The 23,530-nt window shown below is 35.4% G+C and overlaps 1 protein-coding gene across 2 annotated transcripts in view; it reads left to right on the top strand.

The window, feature by feature from the left end:
* Positions 1–18,263, top strand: part of LOC123555792 (neurogenic locus notch homolog protein 1-like) — an 83,513-nt gene extending 65,250 nt beyond the window's left edge. For both annotated transcript variants that reach the window (XM_053548495.1, XM_053548496.1), the window contains exons 48-57: positions 750–942; positions 3,707–3,777; positions 4,868–5,073; positions 5,422–5,561; positions 6,737–6,807; positions 11,344–11,597; positions 12,157–12,266; positions 15,115–15,185; positions 15,732–15,980; positions 16,701–18,263. In XM_053548495.1, coding sequence (XP_053404470.1) covers positions 750–942; positions 3,707–3,777; positions 4,868–5,073; positions 5,422–5,561; positions 6,737–6,807; positions 11,344–11,597; positions 12,157–12,266; positions 15,115–15,185; positions 15,732–15,969 — 1,354 coding nt within the window. In that variant the 3' untranslated portion in view covers positions 15,970–15,980; positions 16,701–18,263. The remainder of the gene's footprint in view (positions 1–749; positions 943–3,706; positions 3,778–4,867; positions 5,074–5,421; positions 5,562–6,736; positions 6,808–11,343; positions 11,598–12,156; positions 12,267–15,114; positions 15,186–15,731; positions 15,981–16,700) is intronic.
* Positions 18,264–23,530: the final 5,267 nt, after the last annotated feature.

The raw sequence follows: 23,530 nt of genomic DNA, 5'->3' as shown, positions 1-23,530 counted from the left end.
GCACATTTGAATAACCTTTCAGAATGATTTGATGAATGTTTTAAAGCTTCTTTTAGCATGATACAGAAGGCTTTTAAATGCATTCGAGAACAGAAACAAAGAATTATAACAAGTACCTAGTTACAGAAATGGTGAAAATAATTTTATTCATAGTGTTATGCAGATCAAAATATTGTTTGAAAGCTTGGTCTGACCAAACATTTGCTTCAAATATTTGTTTTAGATCTGTCAGTGTCAGATTATTCTTACTATCATGTTGTCATTTTGACATGTCATACTTTGTAAATTAAACTACATTTGATTTCAAGCTTTGCATGTGAGGTTTATAACTAACCGTTAGAATTATCTGACATGCAGCCTAGAAAGTAGGGACGTGACTCAAGAATCAAGATTTTCAAAAACGTGCGCAAGTATGATATATATATATATATGTACATTATTTTGAAGCAGTGTTGGAAGCGGACGTGGTCAGCCATACACACAGGTATTTGTTTCTGGCTAAACGAAGGTCAATGACTATTTATAGGTATGGAAGGCTGATGTGCAATGCTAATTGCAAAATGTTACATGCCAATACTTAATGATAATTATTATGCTAAATGTTTAATACCGTATGCTATTTGCTAAATATTGGCTATAAAAAAGTAATAATTGATGAATGCTTATTAATGAAACTACCATTTTGCAATTCAAAGTTCGTTTCCTTAGTTCTGATAAAATTTACTTAAGAATGACCCATTTTGTTTCAGTAATTTAAAAAAAGTGCGTTTTGACCGTTACGAGGCTGCAGAGCTAGGTGACTTCTATATTTACCTGAGAGACCTGCCAAATTTCACCAGTGTCCCTTTAAGTTACCAACTGCTGGATGTCGGCTGGGATCAAGATTTGGGAGACAACCAGTCTGCTTTGTTTTTACAACACAGTGTACCATTCTGTGATGCGGTAATTTGTACAGTGTACTATTTTGAAATAAATTTTTTAGTATGCTATTCTTTAATGAGATAATACAATTTTCATAGGCATGATTGTTTCATTAAAAACAGTTAAGGCCATCTAATATTATTTTGTCCAACTATTATTCTGTTTAGTATATAGCATGTGCTAACACAGAAATATGTCATCGATCTATCGTCTAATATTGATTAAACTGCGTATTACGCAAAGACGCACTGTCAGTGCAAGAGAAAAATATAACAAAAGTATTGACAGTGAGATGTCAATGTGAGAAAGGTATACTGAAACAGTTAAAAGTGTTAAATGAAGACAAGAGTTGCAAACTTAGGTTAAAAACACACTTTGATCCGGTTAACTGTTTGTATTTGGGCACACTGCCTTGAAATATTCAGGCATGGGCAGGAGAACAATTTCTGACAGGAGGTTGTTTCATAAGATAAGGGTACCTTGAAAAAGAAAAGATTTTTTTTTAAGTTTGTCAATAGGCAAGGATGTGTGTGTGTGTGTGTGTGTGTGTGTGTGTGTATGTGTGTGTGACTCCTGGAATTTTCGAAATAAACTGGTACAGACTTCTAGTGTACTGACAATTTTGTTAAACATTGCTTATTTTGCATTATTTTTTTTCTCCATATATCTAAATCCAAGAGGACTTTGCAAATCTGAAACACTGACATATGTTGTTATGTATTCACCTGAATGCCCTTCTTTGAACACCATTTCAATTTTGTTGATATTAAGTTTAGTGTATGTGACCAGACTGAAGATGAGTATTCTGCCTGCGGAGTGACAAGAGTTTTGTATGCTGTGTCTTAACATTTTGTCTGTTTTTAGTTTAGATGTTATGTTTTATGAAGCCAAGGGTTCAGTTCGATTGTTAACATGTGTGTTAAAAGAAATGACGTTTGATAGGTCAAGACTGTGTTATAATAGATTGCAATCAGCTATGTTGTTAATAGTAAAATAAACAACAGTCGTCTGCAAAGAGTCATACCTGGAACTCCATATGATCACATATGTTATACATAGATCGAAGAAGAGGCTAAAGTTCAGGCCCTTGGGGCACACCAGATGCTGCAGGAACTTCAAACAGATTTCTCGTCTTCAAGCAAAGCCACTTGAGTCTGTCCATCAATAAGAGGCAAATCTAGTCAAGAGAACAGTCTCTCATACCATGCTTACGAAGTTTGTAAAATAGTTTAGTTTTACTTATTTTGTCGTCAATCAAACTTCTTGCTAAATTCAAGGAGAATGTTTCTCTGTCCACTGAATCGGGGTTGCAGTTCATACAGAATGTTGTACCGAGAAATAGTTGGTGTAATAATATGTTCAGTCAGTTTACAAAGAATTCAGGTTGTGTGATTGGACAATAGTACAATGGATCAGTCGGAGGAGCAAGATTTCGTTTTGTACAATCTAACGGCAAATTATCTGAGCCAAGATATTTAAGGAAAGGAATCTGCAGACCAGGTGCATTTTGACAATGACTTTTGTTAGGACAATTGATTTAATGTAATCAGGACCAGCAGCTTTATCTGTTATAGATCAGAACACAATTTAGACTCGTAGAGATGTCTTACATGTAGAGTGTTTACTTTTGAGATTAGAGAGTGATTCATAATATCAGAATCACACAGTTTCCCCCGAATGTATGCAGACAGGACTGTCCGCAATAGACAGACAGACAGACATACAGACAGACAGATAGATAGATTTAGTGTAATGAAAACAGATTGAAATTGGATATTAAGAACATTTGTTTTACCAGTGCTATCAGTATTTCAGTGAACCAGAACCAGGAATTATCTTGTAGGGGTACGATGCCCTGTGTGTCTTGTCTGGCGTTCTCAATTAGAAGGAATATATTTTGTGATGAACGAGCTTTGTCCAGGATTGTTATTGTCAGTTACAATGACACTTTCTTAGTACTTTTTCAGTGATATGTAAAGTTGGAATAAATTTTGAGATACTTTTTTTTCAAGAAAATATTTAAAACCGACCCAAATACCCTCCATAGTTTTAGATTCTATATCATACATAGACTGCTGGCTCTCTTGTTCTATAAAAGTTTTGAATTTGCGAGTTAAAGTCTGGTTTTTGTAAAAACATATTTTTCTTGGCTTTTGTTTATATATTTTTGGTTTTACGTCATATGTTAGTTTTACAATGTCATGATCTGAGATGCCAGGGAGGGTGCATATGGTGTTAGTAACTGCATGATTTGATGCTAAGAATAAGTCACGTGTATTAGTCTAGTGCTTTCGGAGATCATTTGGACCGAATTGAAATCATCAAGAAGATTTATTTAATATTTCAAAAAGATTTATTAAATCTTCATATATTTGAAAATATGGACGGTCATGTTTGATGGTTAGAGTGAGAGTTTCATCCAAACACCTATTATGGCGACCAAACCAAATGCCCAAATGTTACCTTTTAAAAACGTAATCTTTACTAAAGATAGCTTTGACTGTTTACTTACTGAAAGAATTGTGGGTCAATAGTCAAAACTAACCCATCAGGTGTTAGGCAGAAACATTGTGTTTCATAAGAAATGAATATCAATAAAAAACAGCTGTTGTTCGGCACGACGCATGCACGAGGTAAGTGCTTCTTTGTATAGTTTATATGGTTAACACTGCCATCCAAACTGTGTTCATGCTATTATATCTGTTAAATACTGGAGAGGTATATTGTTTTTTAAAAAGGGAGACAGGTGCTCGTGCTAATGAAGAATTTTCTTTTGATTTTATAGATGGCATTTCATATACAGCAACAGTCAGCGTACGCTGGTAATTACGGTGGTTGTAGTGTGCAAAGCTATAGGTAAGTTTTCCGTATTTAAACTGTCAAACTATGTCTCAGTTTAATGCACCCCATTTGCAATCGCTCTGATTGTATAATCGTTTCTAAATGATGATAGACATGGATTGAAATATTTGGCTAGAAGATAACTGTTTTTGGTGAAAACTAGGCTCTATCTAGTTACCGCCGAAAATTATCCAAGCGCTGTAACTTCCATCCATAGCTACAACCAGTGATAGATTCTTTATTTTTATCTTTCATATTGTATCTTACTACTAATGAAAGAAATAAACTAAAACGAATGACTCGTTTAAACACTGTTTGGAATACTGTTTGGAATACCGGCTTAGGAACTTACTCGTATGCCGTAAAAATGACAACGCCACGAGTCTTTAACCTACAGAAGTAATGAAGTTCCTGCCTTATAAAGTCTGTTGGAGGTACTTTGGAAGCATATACATAACGCAACAAAGCGCAAAATAAAAAAGACTCAATTTGACTGAGACTTAAAAACAAGGCTGCTATCGTGAAAATCAATTAAATCTTCAAGGAGATACTTTGAAAGTCGTGGATTTTTTGTTTGTTACAAAGGTGGAATTTTATGCGTCTTTTTGTCTTTTTAAATCCAATTGGCATTTATTTAGGCCGGTTTTTATTTCAATTTTTACATTCATTCTTTTCTCTCCAACATTCCTGTTTGTTTTGGTCATTATTCATCTATGTATACATAGTGAGACGCACTTCTCTTAATCAAACAACTCGGAATTAAATGAAATTAAGTGACTTAATGTTTAGAGAGGTAACGTTTAGTACTTATTCCGGACCATTGCAGTATGAGGGGTTTCATGATTAGAGAAGCTAGGTTTAAGTACTTGTTCACAGCTGTGATAATTTGAAGGAGCTTTCATGCCACAGAGGTATTTTAAAACGTAGTGCAAAAACAACTGTTCGTTTGGAGGATTTCCGCTTGTCAGTGGTTCTGGTTTGGATGAGTTATTGGGTGTTATCTTTCTTTGACCTATGCCCTTGTAAAATGATCCTTTTCACAGCTGAAGGCTACTTAGTTACGACATGTCTTGTTGTTTAGAATATGTATGTATATTATTTTCAGCGGGGGACAAGCAAATCAGGAGTTTGTCAGAGTAAACTTCACGCTTGATTATTACGAAATTTTGGATGTGCCTATGATGCAAAATGAAGTTTCCATGATTATTTACAACAACACTCCACAGCAAAGATACAATGGCTTCGTAGGTCACGTGGTCAGCGATCTCGTTTTGTTTGACTCTCTTGCTACTTACTTTGACGTTCCTTACGGTAGGCTGAAAAGTCACTGTATTTGTTCTGTAGCAAAATATTTCATTATTGTCAAAGAAACAGTTACTTTTATCACAGTACACGTAATATTTTACAAATATCTTTACAATTATATCTACTACAAGTATACGTATGAAATTTCACATACATTAAGAACTTTATTGTTGATGGCATGAAAAAAAAACATTAATGTAGTCTAAACAATTTACGACCTTACAGTTTTTTTAAAGTTAAAAATATATTAGCTGCCGTAACGTTGTTATGAACGAAAAAAGATAACAAAAAGAACAATATAGGATAGGCTGCATGTTAGCTGTCAATCGCCTTGTTATTTTCTATCTATTATAGATGCATGGATTGCCAATATGACATTCACTTTGTTCGACTATAGTTCCTACAAACCCACGTTGCTTAACTCCTCGTCATATGACTTTAGAACGAAACAGAAAGCGTTTTGTGATGGAGACGCTGTCAATAATGCCGAAGGGGTAAATTTATTTTTTTTCAGTTTAAATATATGGAAAGCTACAATGGTAAAATGTTTAATAAGGCTTGACTGGTGACCGACATTTGTCTTTTGATTTGAAAAGCAATGGTTCAGATTATATACTTAAATATTCAATTAGGCATTGCCATGGGTCAAAACATAGGCAGGTTATTAGCAATAAAAAGTCATATTGACTCAAACTGTGAGTCAAATCACATATGGACCTTCAGCAGTGTCGTCTTAACGTTATGGCGCCGTGACATTCGACGTCAGACACAATATTAGAACATCACATCAGACAAAATACAAACTTTTTTTTTTTATTTTCGCTACACCCTTGACCAGTAAAGTTTTTCCCAGGTCGATTAACCCTTATAACTGAATGGCAATATTGTTATGAAAATTTTAATCAGCATTTTCCATTGGATTACACACTCACACAGTTACTGATAAAAAATAATATTGACTGGAGAACGGAGCTAAAATACACATTGACACAGGAGGGAATTTGGCGCCAGTGACGTCATTAATTTGATCTTTCACAACAAATGGCAAGCTGTTTGATTGAATACCAAAACACCTGTTGCTTTTATATAGTTATAATGGTGTTGTGCCATATTTTGTCTGGACTTAAAGTATATCAATTTCTTTAAATTTTTCTTTTTCGGTAATCTCATTTTGATTATTACATTTTAAAATCATATGCAACACTGAAAGTTTAAAGTTAGTAACTTCCATATGTTTTAACGTAAAATTAAATTCAATGATGTAGAACTTCCAGGATCTATCAAAGGTCGACAAATACAAATAAAAAGACAATGATATTATAATACTTTATGTACACAAAGAAACAAAAACAGAATTAAAAATATCCCTTATTAGGCCTTAAATTCCTTAAGGCTTCTCGTTCACATTTTGTTTTTAAAAACTTTGAATATTTATTTACATGGAGTTTGGCATGTATACCGTCGATAGATAACGCAAAAATTGAAAACCAAAATCACTGTTTTTAGTAGAATTTCGGTAAGTATTCTTCGTGCAGCGGAAACCCGGTTTAAAATAAAACGAGAGTCTGTCTTTTATACGCCTTGAAAATTATCACGTGGTAGGTATGAAATGCAAAATGTTAACAAAATATATCCAGGGAGGACTATAATTTTTATTATTTCATTGCAGTTGAAACCACATATTCTTGCTTCACCGTTCTACGGAAGTCGATTCCTGCGATGTTTTGTACACAGCTACACGTAAGAGTTTTAAAATATTAGCATCAACATATCAGTGATAGCATTTACAGCTGCTTTTGCGTGTTTCTGGCATTTCGATGTTTTAAATTTTCTTGTTCTGACTTCTTCATAAATTGCATTCTTGTTTTAATTTATTGGTTAAAAGATGAGCATAGAACGTCGTTGGTTGCCCTGTTGCTTATGGATTTGTACGCGCATGCGTTCTTTGCGTGTTACAAAATACATCGTCTTTAAATTAAGAATTGTACACAGTATCTTTACTTGTAAACGGTGAGACAATCACGTCTCCTGTAGACTAGACATATTCATGTTGATAGTTACCTTTGCATCGAGAGGGCACAAAACTAGAGTATACAGGCTTAAAACCCCTTTTTGATATGTCTGCTAGAAAATAATAGCATTCACTAAGCGATATTCCAATCATTTACAGGTTTAGAAAAAAGTAAAAAAAATATACCGGACAAGAATGTTGCTATAATTGAATTATCATTACATGTCATTTATTTCATTTTTATGGTAAAATATTATTTTGCTTAAAGCTATATTTAAGTTATGTATTACTTGAGAAAGTGGGGGCTTCATCATTCTTTCTCTGCTAGCATTCTCGAACCAAGGTTAAGTCACAGGAACATACCTTAAACTTGTTTCTTACAACTGAAATTGTCGCTTTTTGATCTGTCAGGAGACATTTTCCCCCGATATTTCCATGTACTAGACGTGTTTTTTTTTGTAATTTCTAAATTGTAGCCTTATTCTACTTAGTCATAAAAGTTATTGGAGCAGATGTGACTTACATAGTTACATAGGTAACTACATAGGTAGTTATGGTGTTGTATTTTTCTGAACATGGTACTTCTATTAGACTATGACTGTTCTGAAATGTCCTTTTTTCCAAACAATATATCATCATAAGTTTTAACTTGATATTTATTTTTGTGCCACCCTCCACCCCCCCCCCCCCCCCAATTTGTGTGTGTGTGTTGAAGCAGTGCACCAGGGGTTTTAATTTGGACCTTACACAGTCAGAGTTATGGCCCTTGACTTAGTCATATTAGGCATAAAACGGACCTACGTTTGTGTCGCATGTATCTCCAAACGTATTTGACCCAGTATTATGAAACATTACAGGAATATTATTCAGCATGCGATGTTGTGCATCTGGGGTCAGAGATATCACTCAGTCAGACCAGAGTTATGGTCCTTGACTTAGTAAAAGAATATGCATAAAAAGGCATAAAAGTTGTGTCGCACATATCTGATATATGACATAGGATCATGAAACATCCTCGGAATATTATTCAGCATGTGAAGTTGTGCACATGATATTTTGTTCTGGATTTTTATCATTCAGACCAGAGTTATGGCCCTTGATTGTCAAAAATATGTATAAATGTGGAACAAGTTTGTGTCACATGTATCTCAAAAAAGTATTTTACGTACAGGCATAAGCATTAGGGGATTGCTATATAGCATATGAGGTTGCGCACCTGGTGTTCTGTTTAGGGGTTCACTGAGTTGTGAAATCATGCAGGAATATTATCCATTATGTGAATTTGTGCACATGAGTTTTTTCACTTTCTAAGAGTTATGGCACTTTATTTAGTAACAAAAAAGTTTATGCTGCATGTGTGTGAAAATGTACCTGACCTAGAGTCATAAAACATTAGAGGATTGTTTTATAGCCTATGACATTTTGCTTCGGTGTTCTTTGGGATTTTATTCAGCTAGGCTAAAGCTATGGTCCTTCAGGCCATACCAAATTGATTTGTCGTTCGTCGGAACTACCGCATCAATGATTTCATTCCCGAGAAAAAGAAAAAAATTCACCCGCCCGCACGTACATAAAAATCTCCGAAAAAAAAAAAAAAAAAATTCTGACTACGCGGTCCGGAATGATAACGGTAAAACAGGTTTTATCGCTGTTTTAATGCGTCAAAGTGATGTTGATCGGAATTCATGCGTTCATAATACATGTAGCTGATGACACAAACTCAAAAAGTCGGGAATTATGGTGTTGTTCATCATTTGTTTTAAATCTGGAGTGTCTGTGCTAGTGCCACACATGGCCTTCGATGTGCCGGTATGTAATGAAGTAGGCACGTTCTATGATTGTTCAAATTATACAGTGAAAAGAACAAAGTCCGACTTGTAAGACGTGCACGGCCACGGGGATTCAATTGAAAATATTTGAATTAAACATAGAAATATTGTTCAGATAAAGTTTTCAAACCGTTGTTATCAGTTGTTTAGTTCAATATTTTAGATCTAGAGCCAAAGCCAGTGCTTTCTTACAAAAAAAAGTTTGTTCACAGATCCTGACTGATCCATCACATTAATTGTCTCGGTCCCAAATCGTTTTGAACGTAATTTCTTTAGTACGGCAGTCAGATATTCTATCAAAATGCATATATTCAATTTAAAAAAAATGTTTAGCTTTTCAAATAAGTAGTGTAGATATGAAAAATAATTTATGTCGTATTGTAACCCCAATTTTCCCTGTTTGTGTATTAATTGACTGTGAATTGATTGAAAGAAAGAATCTGAAAAAACAGACCTTCCCAACTCAAAATTTCTTGGTCAATCAAAGCACAACAAATAACACTTTTAAGAGTGGCCATATTAGGATCATTTTTTGTCCGTCTGTTATCATTTTTGACTGAAATGAACCTCTACCACAAAAACTTAAGCTAGCCTGATCTGTTAAGAAATTATTCCAATGGGATTCGAGCAGTGTCGAAGCATTTGTGTGCCCAACTCCGTTTGGTCTCATTGGTCAAGTGATTTATTACTTTCCCCTCACCTCTACCGTTTGGAGTTTCACTAGGGGCACAAAGTTGCTCATGTGTCGAAGCTATCTAACTGGGTTTCAGAGGGTATATGTTATTCCACTCGGGTGCCCGTTTTGTCTTATATATTCCTCATCCTCTGCCGTTAAATGGGCACGCCTTCCGATTAATGTAGAACAATCAAAATTAAAATTAAGACACTCATCCCTTAGTAATTATAAATACAAAAAAAAAACCCAAAGTAATTCAGTGAGTTTTAGCAAGAATTTATTTGCAAAACCATTCATGTAGTCTTTAAAACATATAGAAAAGCTATCTACTGTGTTAGTCACACTGTAAATGTTTAAGTTCTGTGTTATTCTTAAAGAAATGTTAACTTCATGTATAATCATAACTGCCAAAAAAAAAAAAAAAAAAAAAAAATACCCGCTCGCTCCATGTAAAAGCTACCCGCCTCTGAAAAAAATCAGAATTGAGAAAAAAAAAATTCGCTCGCCCGCTCCCATTTTTTTTGAAAATTTTCCGAAGAACTATTAATCAATTTGGTATGGCCTCACTAAGTGAAAAATACACATAAAGTTCTTAAAAGTTTGTGGTGCAAACATCTTAAAAATGGTTAACCTTGAGTCATAAAACCATATACATTGACAGGAGTGGGTAGGACACACATATATATTTTTTTTCATTTAATTCTATTTTTTTTTACTTGTTTACGTTGAATTAATTTTGTTCAAGTGAAAACCAGTATGCCTTGAAATTGTAAATCATTCATTCTAACTTTATTGCTTTTTGGTACTTAGTAAACACGGATGGCTGTGAGATTAAATCCAAGATCAGCTAATTTTAGAAAAGTAACTTTCTTGTTCTGGTAAAAAAGTGTAAAACTGTATCAAAAACCATGAACAAGAAGTGGGAACTTTTTAACATCAGCGTTAATCTTTTTGTGGGAAAACCACTCGCAAAGAGACATTTGCGAGATTGATCTTCCATTCCAAGGAAATAGATAAATGAGCCGCACCATGAGAAAACCAGCATAGTCCATGCTGTTCGCTAACGGTTTCTCTTATTGCAATAGGTTTTGAAAGCGAACAGCATGGATCCTGACCAGACTATGCGGATGCGCAGGCTGGTCTGGATCCATGATGATCGCAAATGCACTATGTTGGTTTTCTCATGGTGCAGTTCAAATTGTGTTCATCCCTTACGGGTCAGAGTAGCTTTAGTTATAATGTAGCTGTCACACTTTTATTAAAATAAACTATGTACTTATTTTGTTATTTCTTACGTTCGGTGACTCACAGTTCTATAACAAGTTCGTCTATTTAAACGTTTTAACACGACAGTAGAGATAATACTGGACCCAGGTTAGAGTAATATTCACTATGTCATGAAATACACTTATTACGCCTAAAATACGGTTTATATCTTCAAACACGTCTAGCTTATTTCTAAACTTTTCGGTGGTTATGTGACAAAATTAGTGTAACGGACAACGCGGAGAAATCATCTCAGTGCTTGTTTCTATGAGGAAAAATATGCAGCTGACAGATAACCCTTTTCAGTTCTTATTTAAGTAACAGAATTGACATTGGCTAAATTTAGCTATATATATGTGTGTTCGTTAGGTCGTTTCAACAAAACAATACGGAGTTGACCTTTTTGTATTTCCTTGCGAAATTTGTTGTACGTAAATAAGTTGCTACAATTTTTAGAATTAAAAATGGCATCGTTATATGAATATCGTTTATAGTTACGACGAATTATCACTCACCGACAAACTGACGTCAACTGTCTCGTTCCTTTTCGATGGCATTGAACCAATCTTCGAATCTGAGTTAGAAGAAATAATACGAAATAACTTTGTGAACATTGCGGTGGGTGGCGATGAGGATTACTACTTTATTGGATATGATCTGGTGTTGATACGTGGAATAGATGAGATCAAAGTAAACAAAAGTGATTATAACGTGGACACTACTACAACAACGCCGGCACCAGAAATAGGTAACGTGCTTGAGTGGTGATCTAGAAAAAGTGTGACTTATTGAAAATTAAATCTAAAGTAGATACCTAAATACAATTTCGTCTGTTTACTTCATTCAGATTTAAAATTTCAACATTATACGAAAAATATGATCCGTTCTTTGATTATCAGCAATAGGCAAGTGTCGCAAACAGAAAGGTCACAGTGACGTTGCAATGTACATCCAAGTTTCTTATGTTGAATTAATGTCGCGTAAAATTGGTGATTTGTTTTTTCTTTGAGTGAAAATTCAGATAAAATTTTGTACGTAATTCAATATCATTATTAAAATACATTAAAAATTGTAGGTCACTCTCTAAGCTTTAATATTATCTAGCTTAATTAAATCATAGGTATTTTCGTGTATCCTCGAGATATAAGAGTTATTCATAGGTAAAATTTGTACAGTAATACGATGCTTGTGTGCAGATATATTTTCTCAAGCAACCATTTTTCAGCATTTTAAACGTACACTGACGTCATGATTTCTGATTTTTTGTTGAGCAATGTTTTGTTTAATATTATTCCTTTTTGCTCTAGTTGCTTCACTACCAATGCGTTTTCCACTTATGAACTTCACTATCACCGAGGACTACCAGGAGCCTTCGTCAGCATTATTCAGAAACAGCTCCGAGTGGTTTTGCAGTGCTGTGAGTATGATGTTATTAAAAGTGGCCAATCTCATTTAAACGAAAATATTTTACTTTTTTTTCGCTGTCTATATATTCAGTTTATTTTTAAAATATAGAAAAGCGATTAGTTGATTAGTAGATTTTGATTCCAATATCGTTTTTTTCCCGTCGTCTGTATATTTGTCTATCTGTTCGTCTCATTTAGCTTTCTCGCACTTATTCTCGATAAGAAATATTTTTTGACCCCATCGTCTGTCTGTCTGTCTATCCTTCCGTCCACACTTTGCTTTCCACACTTCATCTCGGTAAGAATATTGTTTTCTTTTTATCGTCTGTCTGTCTATCTATCCTTCCTTTCCGAGTATCATCCATAACCATCATCGTTCGCGTTGTCTGTCTGTCTGTCTATCTATCCATCCGTCAGTACTTAGCTTTCCCGAGCATCATCGCAATAAGAAATATTGTTTATGCCCGCGCCGTCTGTCTGTCTATCTATCGTCCCGTCAAAACTTAGCTTTTCCTAGCATCATCCCAATAAGAAATACTGTTTTCGCCCGCGCCGTCTGTCTGTCTATCTAACATTCCGTCAATACTTAAGCTTTCCAGAGCATCATCCCAATAAGAAATATTGTTTTTGCCCGCACCGTCTGTCTGTCTATCATTTCGTGAATACTTAGTTTTCCGAGCATAATCCCGATAAGAAATATTGTTTTTGCCCGCGCCGCCTGTCTGTCTATACTGAAGCTTTTCCGAGCATCATTCCAATAAGAAATATTGTTTTTGCCCGTGCCGTCTGTCTGTCTGTCTATGGTTCTGTCAAAATTAAGCTTTTCCGAGCGTCATCCCAATAAGAAATATTGTTTATGCCCTTGCCGTCTGTCTGTCTATCTATCATTCCGTCAATACTTAGCTTTCCCGAGCACCATCCTAATAAGAGATATCGTTTATGCCCGCGCCGTCTGTCTGTCTATCTATCATTCCGTCAATACTAAGCTTTTCCGAGCATCATCCCAATAAGAAACATTGCTTTTGCCCGCACCGTCTGTCTGTCTGTCTATCTTTACGCCAAATACTTAGCTTTCCCGAGCATCATCCCAATAAGAAATATTGTTTTTGCCCGCGCCGTCTGTCTGTCTATCTAGCATTCCGTCAATACTTAAGCTTTCCCGAGCATCATCCCAATAAGAAATATTGTTTTTGCCCGCGCCGTCTGTCTGTCTATCTATCATTCCGTCAATACTTAGCTTTCCCGAGCATCATCCCAATAAGAAATATTGTTTTTGCCCGCACCGTCTGTCTGTCTATCATTTCGTGAATACTTAGTTTTCCGAGCATAATCCCGATAAGAAATATTGTTTTTGCCCGCGCCGCCTGTCTGTCTATCTAGTATTCCGTCAATACTTAAGCTTTTCCGAGCATCATCCCAATAAGAAATATTGTTTTTGCCCGCGCCGTCTGTCTGTTTGTCTAGCATTCCGTCAAAACTAAGCCTTTCCCGAGCATCATCCCAATAAGAAATATTGTTTTTGCCCGCTCCGTCTGTCTGTCTATCTTTCGTTACGCCAATACTTAGCTTTTCAGAGCATCATCCCAATGAGAAATATTAATTTTGCCCGCGCCATCTGTCTGCCTATCTATCATTTCGTTAATACTTAGCTTTCCCGAGCATCATCCCAATAAGAGATATTTTTTGCCCGCGCCGTCCGTATCGTCCCGTCAAAGCTTAGATTTTCCGAGCATCATCCCAATAAGAAATATTGTCTTTGCCAGCGCCGTCTGTCTGTCTATCTATCATTCCGTCAATACTTAGCTTTTCCCGAGCATCATCCCAATAAGAAATATTGTTTCTGCCCTCGCCGTCTGTCTGTTTATCTTTCATTCCGTCAATACTTAGCTTTTCTGGGCATCATCCCAATAAGAAATAGTGTTATCTATCCTGTCAATACTTAGCTTTTCCAAGCTTCATCTCGATCAAAAATATTGTCTTCCCCTCGTCGTCTGTCTATATACCCTTACATCCACAGCGTTTCCGAGCATCATTCCAGTAAGAATTAATCCTTTTTGCCCGCGTTTTCAGTCTGTCTATTTATCCGAGCTTTGCCGCGCTACATCTCTATATGTTATAGCAGTTCAATGAAACTCCATAGCAAAGATTGGTATTTAGTCCCCTACCGGAGGAACACCGCAGGGGACTATAGGAATGCCCTCCGTCCACCCGTCCGCAAATATGGATACTACAATTACTCAAACAGTATTCAAGCTTGGTATAATAGAGCTTGGTACCGGGTATGTGACTTATGCTTGTAGTTTAAAGGTCAAGGTCGCTATTAAAAGTCAGGTAAAATTGTTTCCGCTACATTACTTTTACATGCATTGATGGATTATCTTAGTGCTACACAGAAATGTTCCCCATGATGAGACAATGTATCAATACATGACCTATGTCGGTCAAAGGTCAAGGACACTATTGAAAGTTTTCCACCGGTAGGGGACTTCTGTATTACACCTGCAATTCTCGGTCACTTGATCATCTAGTTTCACGCTCAGATTATTCTGTGCGGAGTTATGACCCATTTAAAGACATTCCCTTAATGAAATGTATCTAATACTCACACATACATAAAACTTTATAGGAATGTTCATTACATGTTTGGTGTTTGGTTGCGCATTTGTACATACATAGAGACTTGTCAATAAAGGGATTTTTTTTCCTGATTACACCTCTAAAACCACTTCCCAGCTTTAGGTGAAATTGTAGAGAAATCATTTGAATATTTCGTATAGGTGATTCTGTCCGATGTATTTTTTGTCCTGTGCGCTTCATGTATTTGGAAATTTGGTTGAATGATTTCTGCATTCCTTTCAGATGAGTAGAATGTTTATAGGTGCAAGAGAAAACGGTCTACCAAACTACGGTGGTTGTGGTAATTTGAGCTTGTAAGTACGGTCTTTTAATGTCATTTACATTATAACTTGCCTCGTGAAAAGGGCAGAATACAGTGTATATCACAGATTAAGGTGTTTAATTAAAGAATATATACAGCATTGTTTTTGTTACCTTCTTTAAAACAAAAGACTAAACTAAACATTTCGAAATGACTTTTTTTTTTATCCGTCTGTAAGTTAAGTGAAATCTGAATGAATGAAATTTTCAAAACACCCATTTGTTTCTTTTGAATTACATAATATGCAAATGAAGCACTTGAGATACTTTATATTAGCAAAATATGTTTATTTTATTTGTTTTTACCTTCTGACTGTACGTTTATACAATTTGAACATAGTTTAAACTAATCTGTGATTTAAAGAAATGCATGTAAAGTTGTCAGATTCTGATTACTTGCTAAAATATGCCAAATGGTGTTTACGAAGCTTTTGTTATTTTACCTGAATGCCTTCCAATTTGGTTCGTACATGTATATACCGATAATCATTTCTGCAAGTTTAAAAAACATTTACATGATACCTTTAAACATTCTTCAGCTCTATGGAAGGTGACCAAATCTATCTAAACTTTGAACTGGCTTTCACGGAGAATATCGACGATCCCCCTAATACAGTAGTACGGCTTTTGAAAGTGATAAATGAGAAAGCTGTAAGGACGACATTGGCCGATGGCAATGTAGCAATCACGCTAGGACCTTTCAAGGTGTTCCAAGACTTTTTGCTACCCAGTATAACCAACCCAGGTCTCTCTGGAACTCAGTCGCCACCTTCATGAACCATTCAAAGGTAATTTTGAAGTCTGGGATATTGCCTAATATTACGTTTGGAAAAACGGATCAATTTCTACAGTTTCTATTTAATGTTAAAATACTACACAAGTGTAAATGAATTAGTGCACGCAGTATGAATATGTAATGCAACTGAATAAGCTGGATTGCACCTTATATGAGAGGCGCCACGAGAAAATCAACATAGTGGATTTGTGACTAGCATGGATCCAGACCAGCCTGCGCATCCGCGCAGTTTGGTCAGGATCCATGCTGTTCGCTTTCAAAACCTAATGCAATTAGAGAAACCGTTAGCGAACATCATTGATCCTGACAAGACTGCACGGATGCGCAGGCTAGTCTGAATCCATGCTGGTCGCAAAGCCACTATGTTGGTTTTCTCATGGTGCGGCTCATATTAGATATCTAGTCAAGTTAAATATATTTTTTGAGGATTACTAAAAATAAATTAACATCTGATTATAGGATATTTTAGTGAAAAACGAGCACAGTACATTTTTAAGTGTTTATGAGGATAATGGAAAGACGTCGTTACCTCAATAATACTTTTACGCGTGTGCTTCGCTCATAATTATTCTATTTTCAAAAAGGTACCAGTTTTAGTCCTGCTATAGTGTAAACTTCTAAATATAATTATTCAGTCTAACCATTTTTTTAAATACAATTTTGTAAATTAGTTTGGATTATTGTTATTCCAACTATATATTATTTTTTTCAGCACAGAATGAAGAATTTAAAACAGATTCTTGCTTTTTGCTAGTTTATGTACATTTGACATTGACAGTGAATATTGCCATGTGAATTGTGTGTATTAATTAACATTTTGAAAGATATACTTTATCCAATTTGCAAGTGTGTGTGTTAAAGGAAGAAGGCAAAGGCTTATGATGAGTAATGCGTATTTATGAATTGTACAGTATGTCGTCCATCAAGCGCCTGTAGTTTATCATCAATATTACTATCTTAACAATCTTCTGAAACAGAATCTTCTGAAACAGCTGTCAAAATAACAAGTTAGTCAGTAGCATCATGGTACTGAGCTCCTTCAAGTATATTCAAATCAACCATTTGATTCATTTAGGGGCAGTAACTAAACTAAACTAAACCGAGTGAAACCTTCACCGAATTTCGCCTGCATTTCCGTAGTACCTTTCTCATATGTATTTAAACTGCTTTGCTTGGCTGCACCACCTCGGGGCAAGAAAAGCTACAAACAACAAAACCTTTTAACAACTGCATTTTTAACGACTGGATAGATATTCAGCAAATTTGGTTTGCAGCATCCATAGATATATCGTTTCAATGGTGTTAAAATGATATAATATTCGTTACTGACTTCAGAGCCTGTTGTAAATAAATACAGAACAAAGTTCAAAACGAAGTTTTCCGTGAATTTATGGTATCTTTGAGTTAACCTTATAAATTTAATTACATCGTTCTTATGACTACATTTAGGGTCAGTGAAGAGTTAAAAAATATACCGCCTACATTGTATTAACATGAAATATTAATGAATAAATTTTCGCCAGACTTGGTCTGTAGCATCACTTATTTCAGTCTCTCATAGGATGTCCGCCTGGATGCTCTAAGTGCTCTAAAATTGTAGGATATTTATTTGCTACAGTAGTTGTACATATGAGCCGTGCCATGAGAAAATCAACATAGTGGGTATGCGACCAGCATGGATCCAGACCAGCCTGCGCATCCGCGCAGTCTGGTCAGGCTCCATGCTGTTCGCTAACAGTTTCTCCAATTCCAATAGGCTTTAAAAGCGAACAGCATGGAGCCTGACCAGACTGCGCGGATGCGCAGGCTGGTCTGGATCCATGCTGGTCGCAAACCCACTATGTTGATTTTCTCATGGCACGGCTCATATGTAGATAGATCTAGTTCATATATTTAGTGATGTATTTGATAAAACTATTTTTATCTTTATTAACAGTTCCGCTTCCTTTTCTTTTTTGTTTCTTTTCATTGATTAATTATATATTTATGTTTTTTTGCACAGTGTATTTTATTTATTTCCTGCATTTCAGTGTTTTATAAAAATAAACCCATAGGTCATATGTTTTTATAATTATATTTCTTTTTAAATTTTAATTGCTTACAAAAATATAAACAACATCTCTTTTATTGTTTCTTGAAAAATTAAAAAAAAAAGCGGAAAACCACAGGTCGCTTAAAACCCTTTAAGCCTTTGATGTATATATCAATTATAACACTCGTTTTTATAAAATAATAAATCATAAAAGAATAAAGATCAATTTTCATAAGCACAAAATATGTTTGTTTTACTTAACTCGAGAAAAAAAAAGATTTACTGTTTCACAATTGTTTTTCTTGCGGCTTCCTCAACCATATTCTCGTTCGTGTGTCCAATGGGTGAAGACCTTTCGATTTTGCACAGACAGATAAAAAGCTAATGTTATCTTTGAATATATTTTAATTCATATATTGAAATATTTAAAACATGAGGTTCAAGTTAGACAAAAATTAGAAAGAACATCCTACAGGGAAAGACACATGGATGGCTCCCTAACATGAAGCATTCTACACTTCGAGCGAGGTTTCCAATCCACATTGGTGAGGGGCAAGTGATTTACCGGCCAGTGACCATAACCACTCGACCCAGAAGCCAAGTGGTTAAATTGCAACCTAGCATAATTCTGGATAGTTTTGGATCATCCTCATGTAGCTGACTTCACATTAAGCAGAATTTGCTTAGATTATCATGATTCTAGACGGAACAAAGCATCGAACCAGGATCAACACAGAGACGGGAATGTCAACCATTTGTTGATAGATTTTAGGTATCAGACCCTAAACAGTTGCGATGATAAAATGTTTGAGGAATCATTTGGAAGCAAATAACGCAACCGAGCAAGCAAAAGCACTTTGCTTTAAGTGAATCTGTTCATGGCAGGTAATGTTATTTACAACACCCATTTATTGTGGTATTACCAGAAAAACAAAATCATACGTTGAACGAGAAGCACATATAGTATTTCATCAAACCAATTATAATTACACAAATAATATTCCGATGACATTTTAGTATATTAAATCAGAGTCGAGGAAAGTAAATGAAAGTCAGCGGAGAGTAGTAATGTTTAGCCCGTTTGAAATTTGTCGCTAAACTTTCCGTTTTGAATGTGCAATGATGTGACAGAAGAAGGACACCAGAAGAATTAGTTATTACATCCCAAGGGCCAGACTGGTTTGATATCTTCCTCTGCCCTGCTTTGTCTTTCTCTTAGTGCTATTTCTCATTATGCTCTGGCTACTTTTCCATCGCTGAGTATTATATATGTTTACTATTTTATGGGTTTTCTTTACATAAGCATGTGTGTTTACAATGAGTTCCTGCCCGCCCGCTGAGCTCAGTAGGGAGAGCGTTGGTCTACGGATCGCGGGGTCGCGAGTTCGATCCCCGGGCAGGGCGTATGTTTTCCGTGACGATTTGATAAAAGACATTGCAATCATTCGTCCTCCACCTCTGATAATTCATGTGGGGAAGTTGGCAGTTACTTGCGGAAAACAGGTTTGTACTGGTAAAGAATCCAAGAACACTGGTTAGGTTAAATGCCCGCCGTTACATGACTGAAATACTGTTGAAAAAAGGCGTAAAATCCAAAACAAACAAATATAATGAGTTCATGTGATAACGTATTGATTAATCAATTTCTTTGCTTTGTTTATTTTTTGATTTAACACGGTATAGGTATCAAACAAAGAATGTGATAATAAACCAAAAGAGGACATTGTTTATTTTCATTTAACATGCACTTTAAATATAATATGCTGTTGAACGTCATTCATACAAGCAGTGTTGAAATGGGCGTCATTCGGATATTTTGACGTCGTACTAGACGCCATATGTTCCCTGATGTCGCAGAATTTACGACGCTTGACTTCCTTCTTTGCTTAATTGACAAAACATTGGAGCCATGTTAGAATGTTAGATATACTTGAGATTCATCTGATATGCAGTAATGTTATATACACTGTCTTGTACTATACAAGTATGATGTTAACATGGTGGGAGGTTTAGTAGCAACTTAAAATTTAAACTGTCTACAAAGAGGTATACCTATACGTTCTTTAAAGTGCATGAGAAAATAAATGTTATTAGGGTTAATTTTGCTATTATATAAATTGAAAGATTTTTATAAAACATAAAAGATTAAAATGACCAAACCATAAATACCATTAAGTTTGAAAGATACTTTGCATTTTATATATAAATCAACAGTCCATGGCCCGATCACACACATACATGCATACAAACATAGAGATGTCTTGTTAAATTTAAAATTAATCAATGGGCCTTATCTGACCAATCTGATCTGACTGATTTTTTTCATAACCTAATCACTTTTACAATACTTGGGAAGAGCACAGGAAACATAAACACTTTTATGATTGCCTCTGTCTAATATAATATGCTTATATTGTATGGCTTGCCAGTCGATAGTTAAAACTATTACACAAGTCCATATATAACTAGCTGATCCATAGTTTGTGTCATTGGCCGGTCTACAGTTAATGTCAAAACTTGAAGAAAAATATATGAATACATATTTCTATGCTATGTAACATAATTTGCTGGCCAGTAGCCGAAACTATTAACCACAAGGTTATGACTGAGAAAAGGGAATGAATATATAAGTAAAAATATACAATCATGTAGATGTACATTTCAATTTAACAAAAAAAAACTGAACTTCAGACATTTATTTAGAGCAAACTGTTTTTACGCAATTAATTAACATTCTAAAATTAACATTAAATTCAACCAATCCTGTCTACAGAATCACAGTTTTTAGCTCACATGAGCCAAAGGCTCAAGACGAAAGGTGAGCTTAGGACCGCTCGATGTCCGTCGTCCGTCGTGTGTCGTGTGTCAACAATTTCTAAAAAAAAAAAACTTTTTCAAAACCACTAGGCAAATTTACACCAAACTTCACAGGAATGATCCTTGGATGACTCTCTGCCCAAAGAATTGAAATCCATGCAAAACTCTGGTTGCCATGGCAACCGATAGGAAAAACTTCTAGTCCAAAACCACAAGTCCTAAAGCTTTTGTATTTGGTATGTAGCATCATCTAGTGGTCCTCTACCAAGATTGTTCAAATTATTCCCTAAGGGTCAAATATAGGCCCGCCCTAGGTGTCACATGGTTGAAGTTTATTTTTCTCTATTTTACATAGACATATTTGGAAAACTTGAACATCTTCTTGTCCAAAACCACAGGTCCTAGGGCTTTGATATTTGGTATGTAAGATTTTTTCTACCAAAATTGTTCAAACTATCCCCCTAGAGTGAAGTATGGCCCCGCCCTGGGGGTCACATGCTTTATATGGACTTATATAGGGAAAAACTTTGATAATCTTCTTGTCTTAAACCTAAGAGCCTAGGGCTTTGATATTTTGTATGAAGCATCATCTGGTAGTCCTCTACCAAGATTTTTAAAGTTATCCCCCTAGGGTCAAATTTGGCCCCGCCCAGGGAGTCACATGGTATATATAGACTTGTATAAGAAAACACTTTAAAAATCTTCTTGTCTGAAACCACAAGACCTAGGCCTTTGATATTATTTTATATATTTGGTGTGTAGCATTGTCTTGTGGTCCTCTACCAACATTGTTCAAATTATTACCCTAGGTAGAAAAGAGGCTCTGCCCCAGGGGTCCCTAGTTTTACATAACATTATATAGGAAAAAACTTTAAAAATCTTCTTACCTGAAACTGCAAGGCCTAGGCTTTTGATATTTGGTATATTGTATTGCCTAGTGGTCTACTACCAGAATTGTTCAAATTATGCCCCTGGGGTGTAAAGAAGCCCTGCTCTTGAGGTCCCAAGTTATACATAGACTTATATAGGAAAAAACTTAAAAAATCTTCTTGACTGAAAGTTCAAGGCCTAGGCCTTTGATACTTGTATATATCATTGCCTAGTTGATCTTTAACAAGATTGTTAGAATTATGTCCCTGGGGTGAAAAGAGGCCCCGCACTGGGGTTTACTTGTTATATGAGTTACTTAGGTAAAATACTTCAAAAGTTATCAGATCATATTTTCTAGACTATTTAATTATTATTACCTGATGACCCCAAGTGATTAGGGGTCACCCGACTGTGATCTTGACCTACTGACCTACTTTTTTAAGGTACAGCCTTGAAATTTGGATGACATGTACAGTTTTGCACACCGATCTTAAAACTGACTTGCAGTGACCAAGAATGTGACCTACCGACCTACTTCCTTGTTTTTTCAGACACAGCCTTAAAATTTGGATACCATGTACAGATTTGCACACCGATCTTAAAACTGACTTTCAGTGACCATAAATGTGACATACTGACCTACTTTCTTGTTTTTTAACATACAGCTTTGAAATTTGGATGGCATGTACAGTTTTGCACACCAATCTTAAAACTGACTTTCAGTGACCATAAATGTGACCTACTGACCTACTTTCTTAATATTCTAGTATCAGTTTGACACTGAAACATGTAGCTCATATACTCAGGCGAGCGATCCATGGACAAGATAAATGTTTTGGTTCTGAATATGACACTGGGCCGTTCGGCTCGTACCTCGATGTCATGTCTGGAAGCAAATATTGCTATAAGATACACCATATTCATTTACTTAATAATATACTAATAACTCAATTCTTTCATTGTGTGCGACAGATTAAGTTTCTTAATACTTTTGCACCAATATGGTTTACATATTTGATATTTGTGCAGATTTGCAAAGTATTAGTTCTTGTCAAATTATTAATTTATTCAGCATTTTGTTTAATTACACGGTTTGAATGTGATCTGTCTAAATCATCACAATAGTACAACAACACGAAAAAAAGAAATTCCACAAAAACCATGTTTAACCACCATCATGTTCTGTTTAAAAAGGGTCATGTTCTGTTATGTATATTTGACTGCATGCAGTCTTACTATACAACAAGCATAGATAGGTTATAACAAAATGTCTTTTTTACTCAGGTCATTAGTTTGATCTTGACCCTATGACATCTAAATGACTCCTTTTTAGTTAAAAAGTAATTTTAACCGCAAGCGTTCCATTTAACCTTAGATCAACGCTTTAGCCTAGTTCATTAAGGTGGAACTTCTGAAGCTACATATTGATTAAAATATTAGCGAACTTTAATATTCTATTTTTAATAACAGTGACCTTGACCATAACCCGCTAACCCTCATCCACGCCCTAAACATTTCCAACTCTTTCCTTTGCTAAAGACTACCTACACATCAAGTTTGTTGACAACAGGTATACCCTAATTAAAGATAATGAGCGGTAAACATGTTTTGTTTGTTTTAGTAACAATGACTCCAAATATAATCCAAAGCCAGTTCTTCATATAAGCTTACTATTCGCCAAGTTTGGTGACAGTTAGTCAATCCTAACTAAAGTATTAAAACGGTAAGAACCTTTTCATGATTACTATGAAGAAAACCTTTTTAGTAATTGTTGCTTTGATTTACGGCTGTACATTACAAAACAAAGTTAGACCCGGACAGGA

This window comes from Mercenaria mercenaria, chromosome 7 (genome assembly GCF_021730395.1).
Source record: "Mercenaria mercenaria strain notata chromosome 7, MADL_Memer_1, whole genome shotgun sequence".
NCBI lineage: Eukaryota > Metazoa > Mollusca > Bivalvia > Venerida > Veneridae > Mercenaria > Mercenaria mercenaria.
The sequence above is the reverse complement of the archived record's forward strand: the minus strand, read 5'-3'. Positions and strand labels throughout refer to the sequence as shown.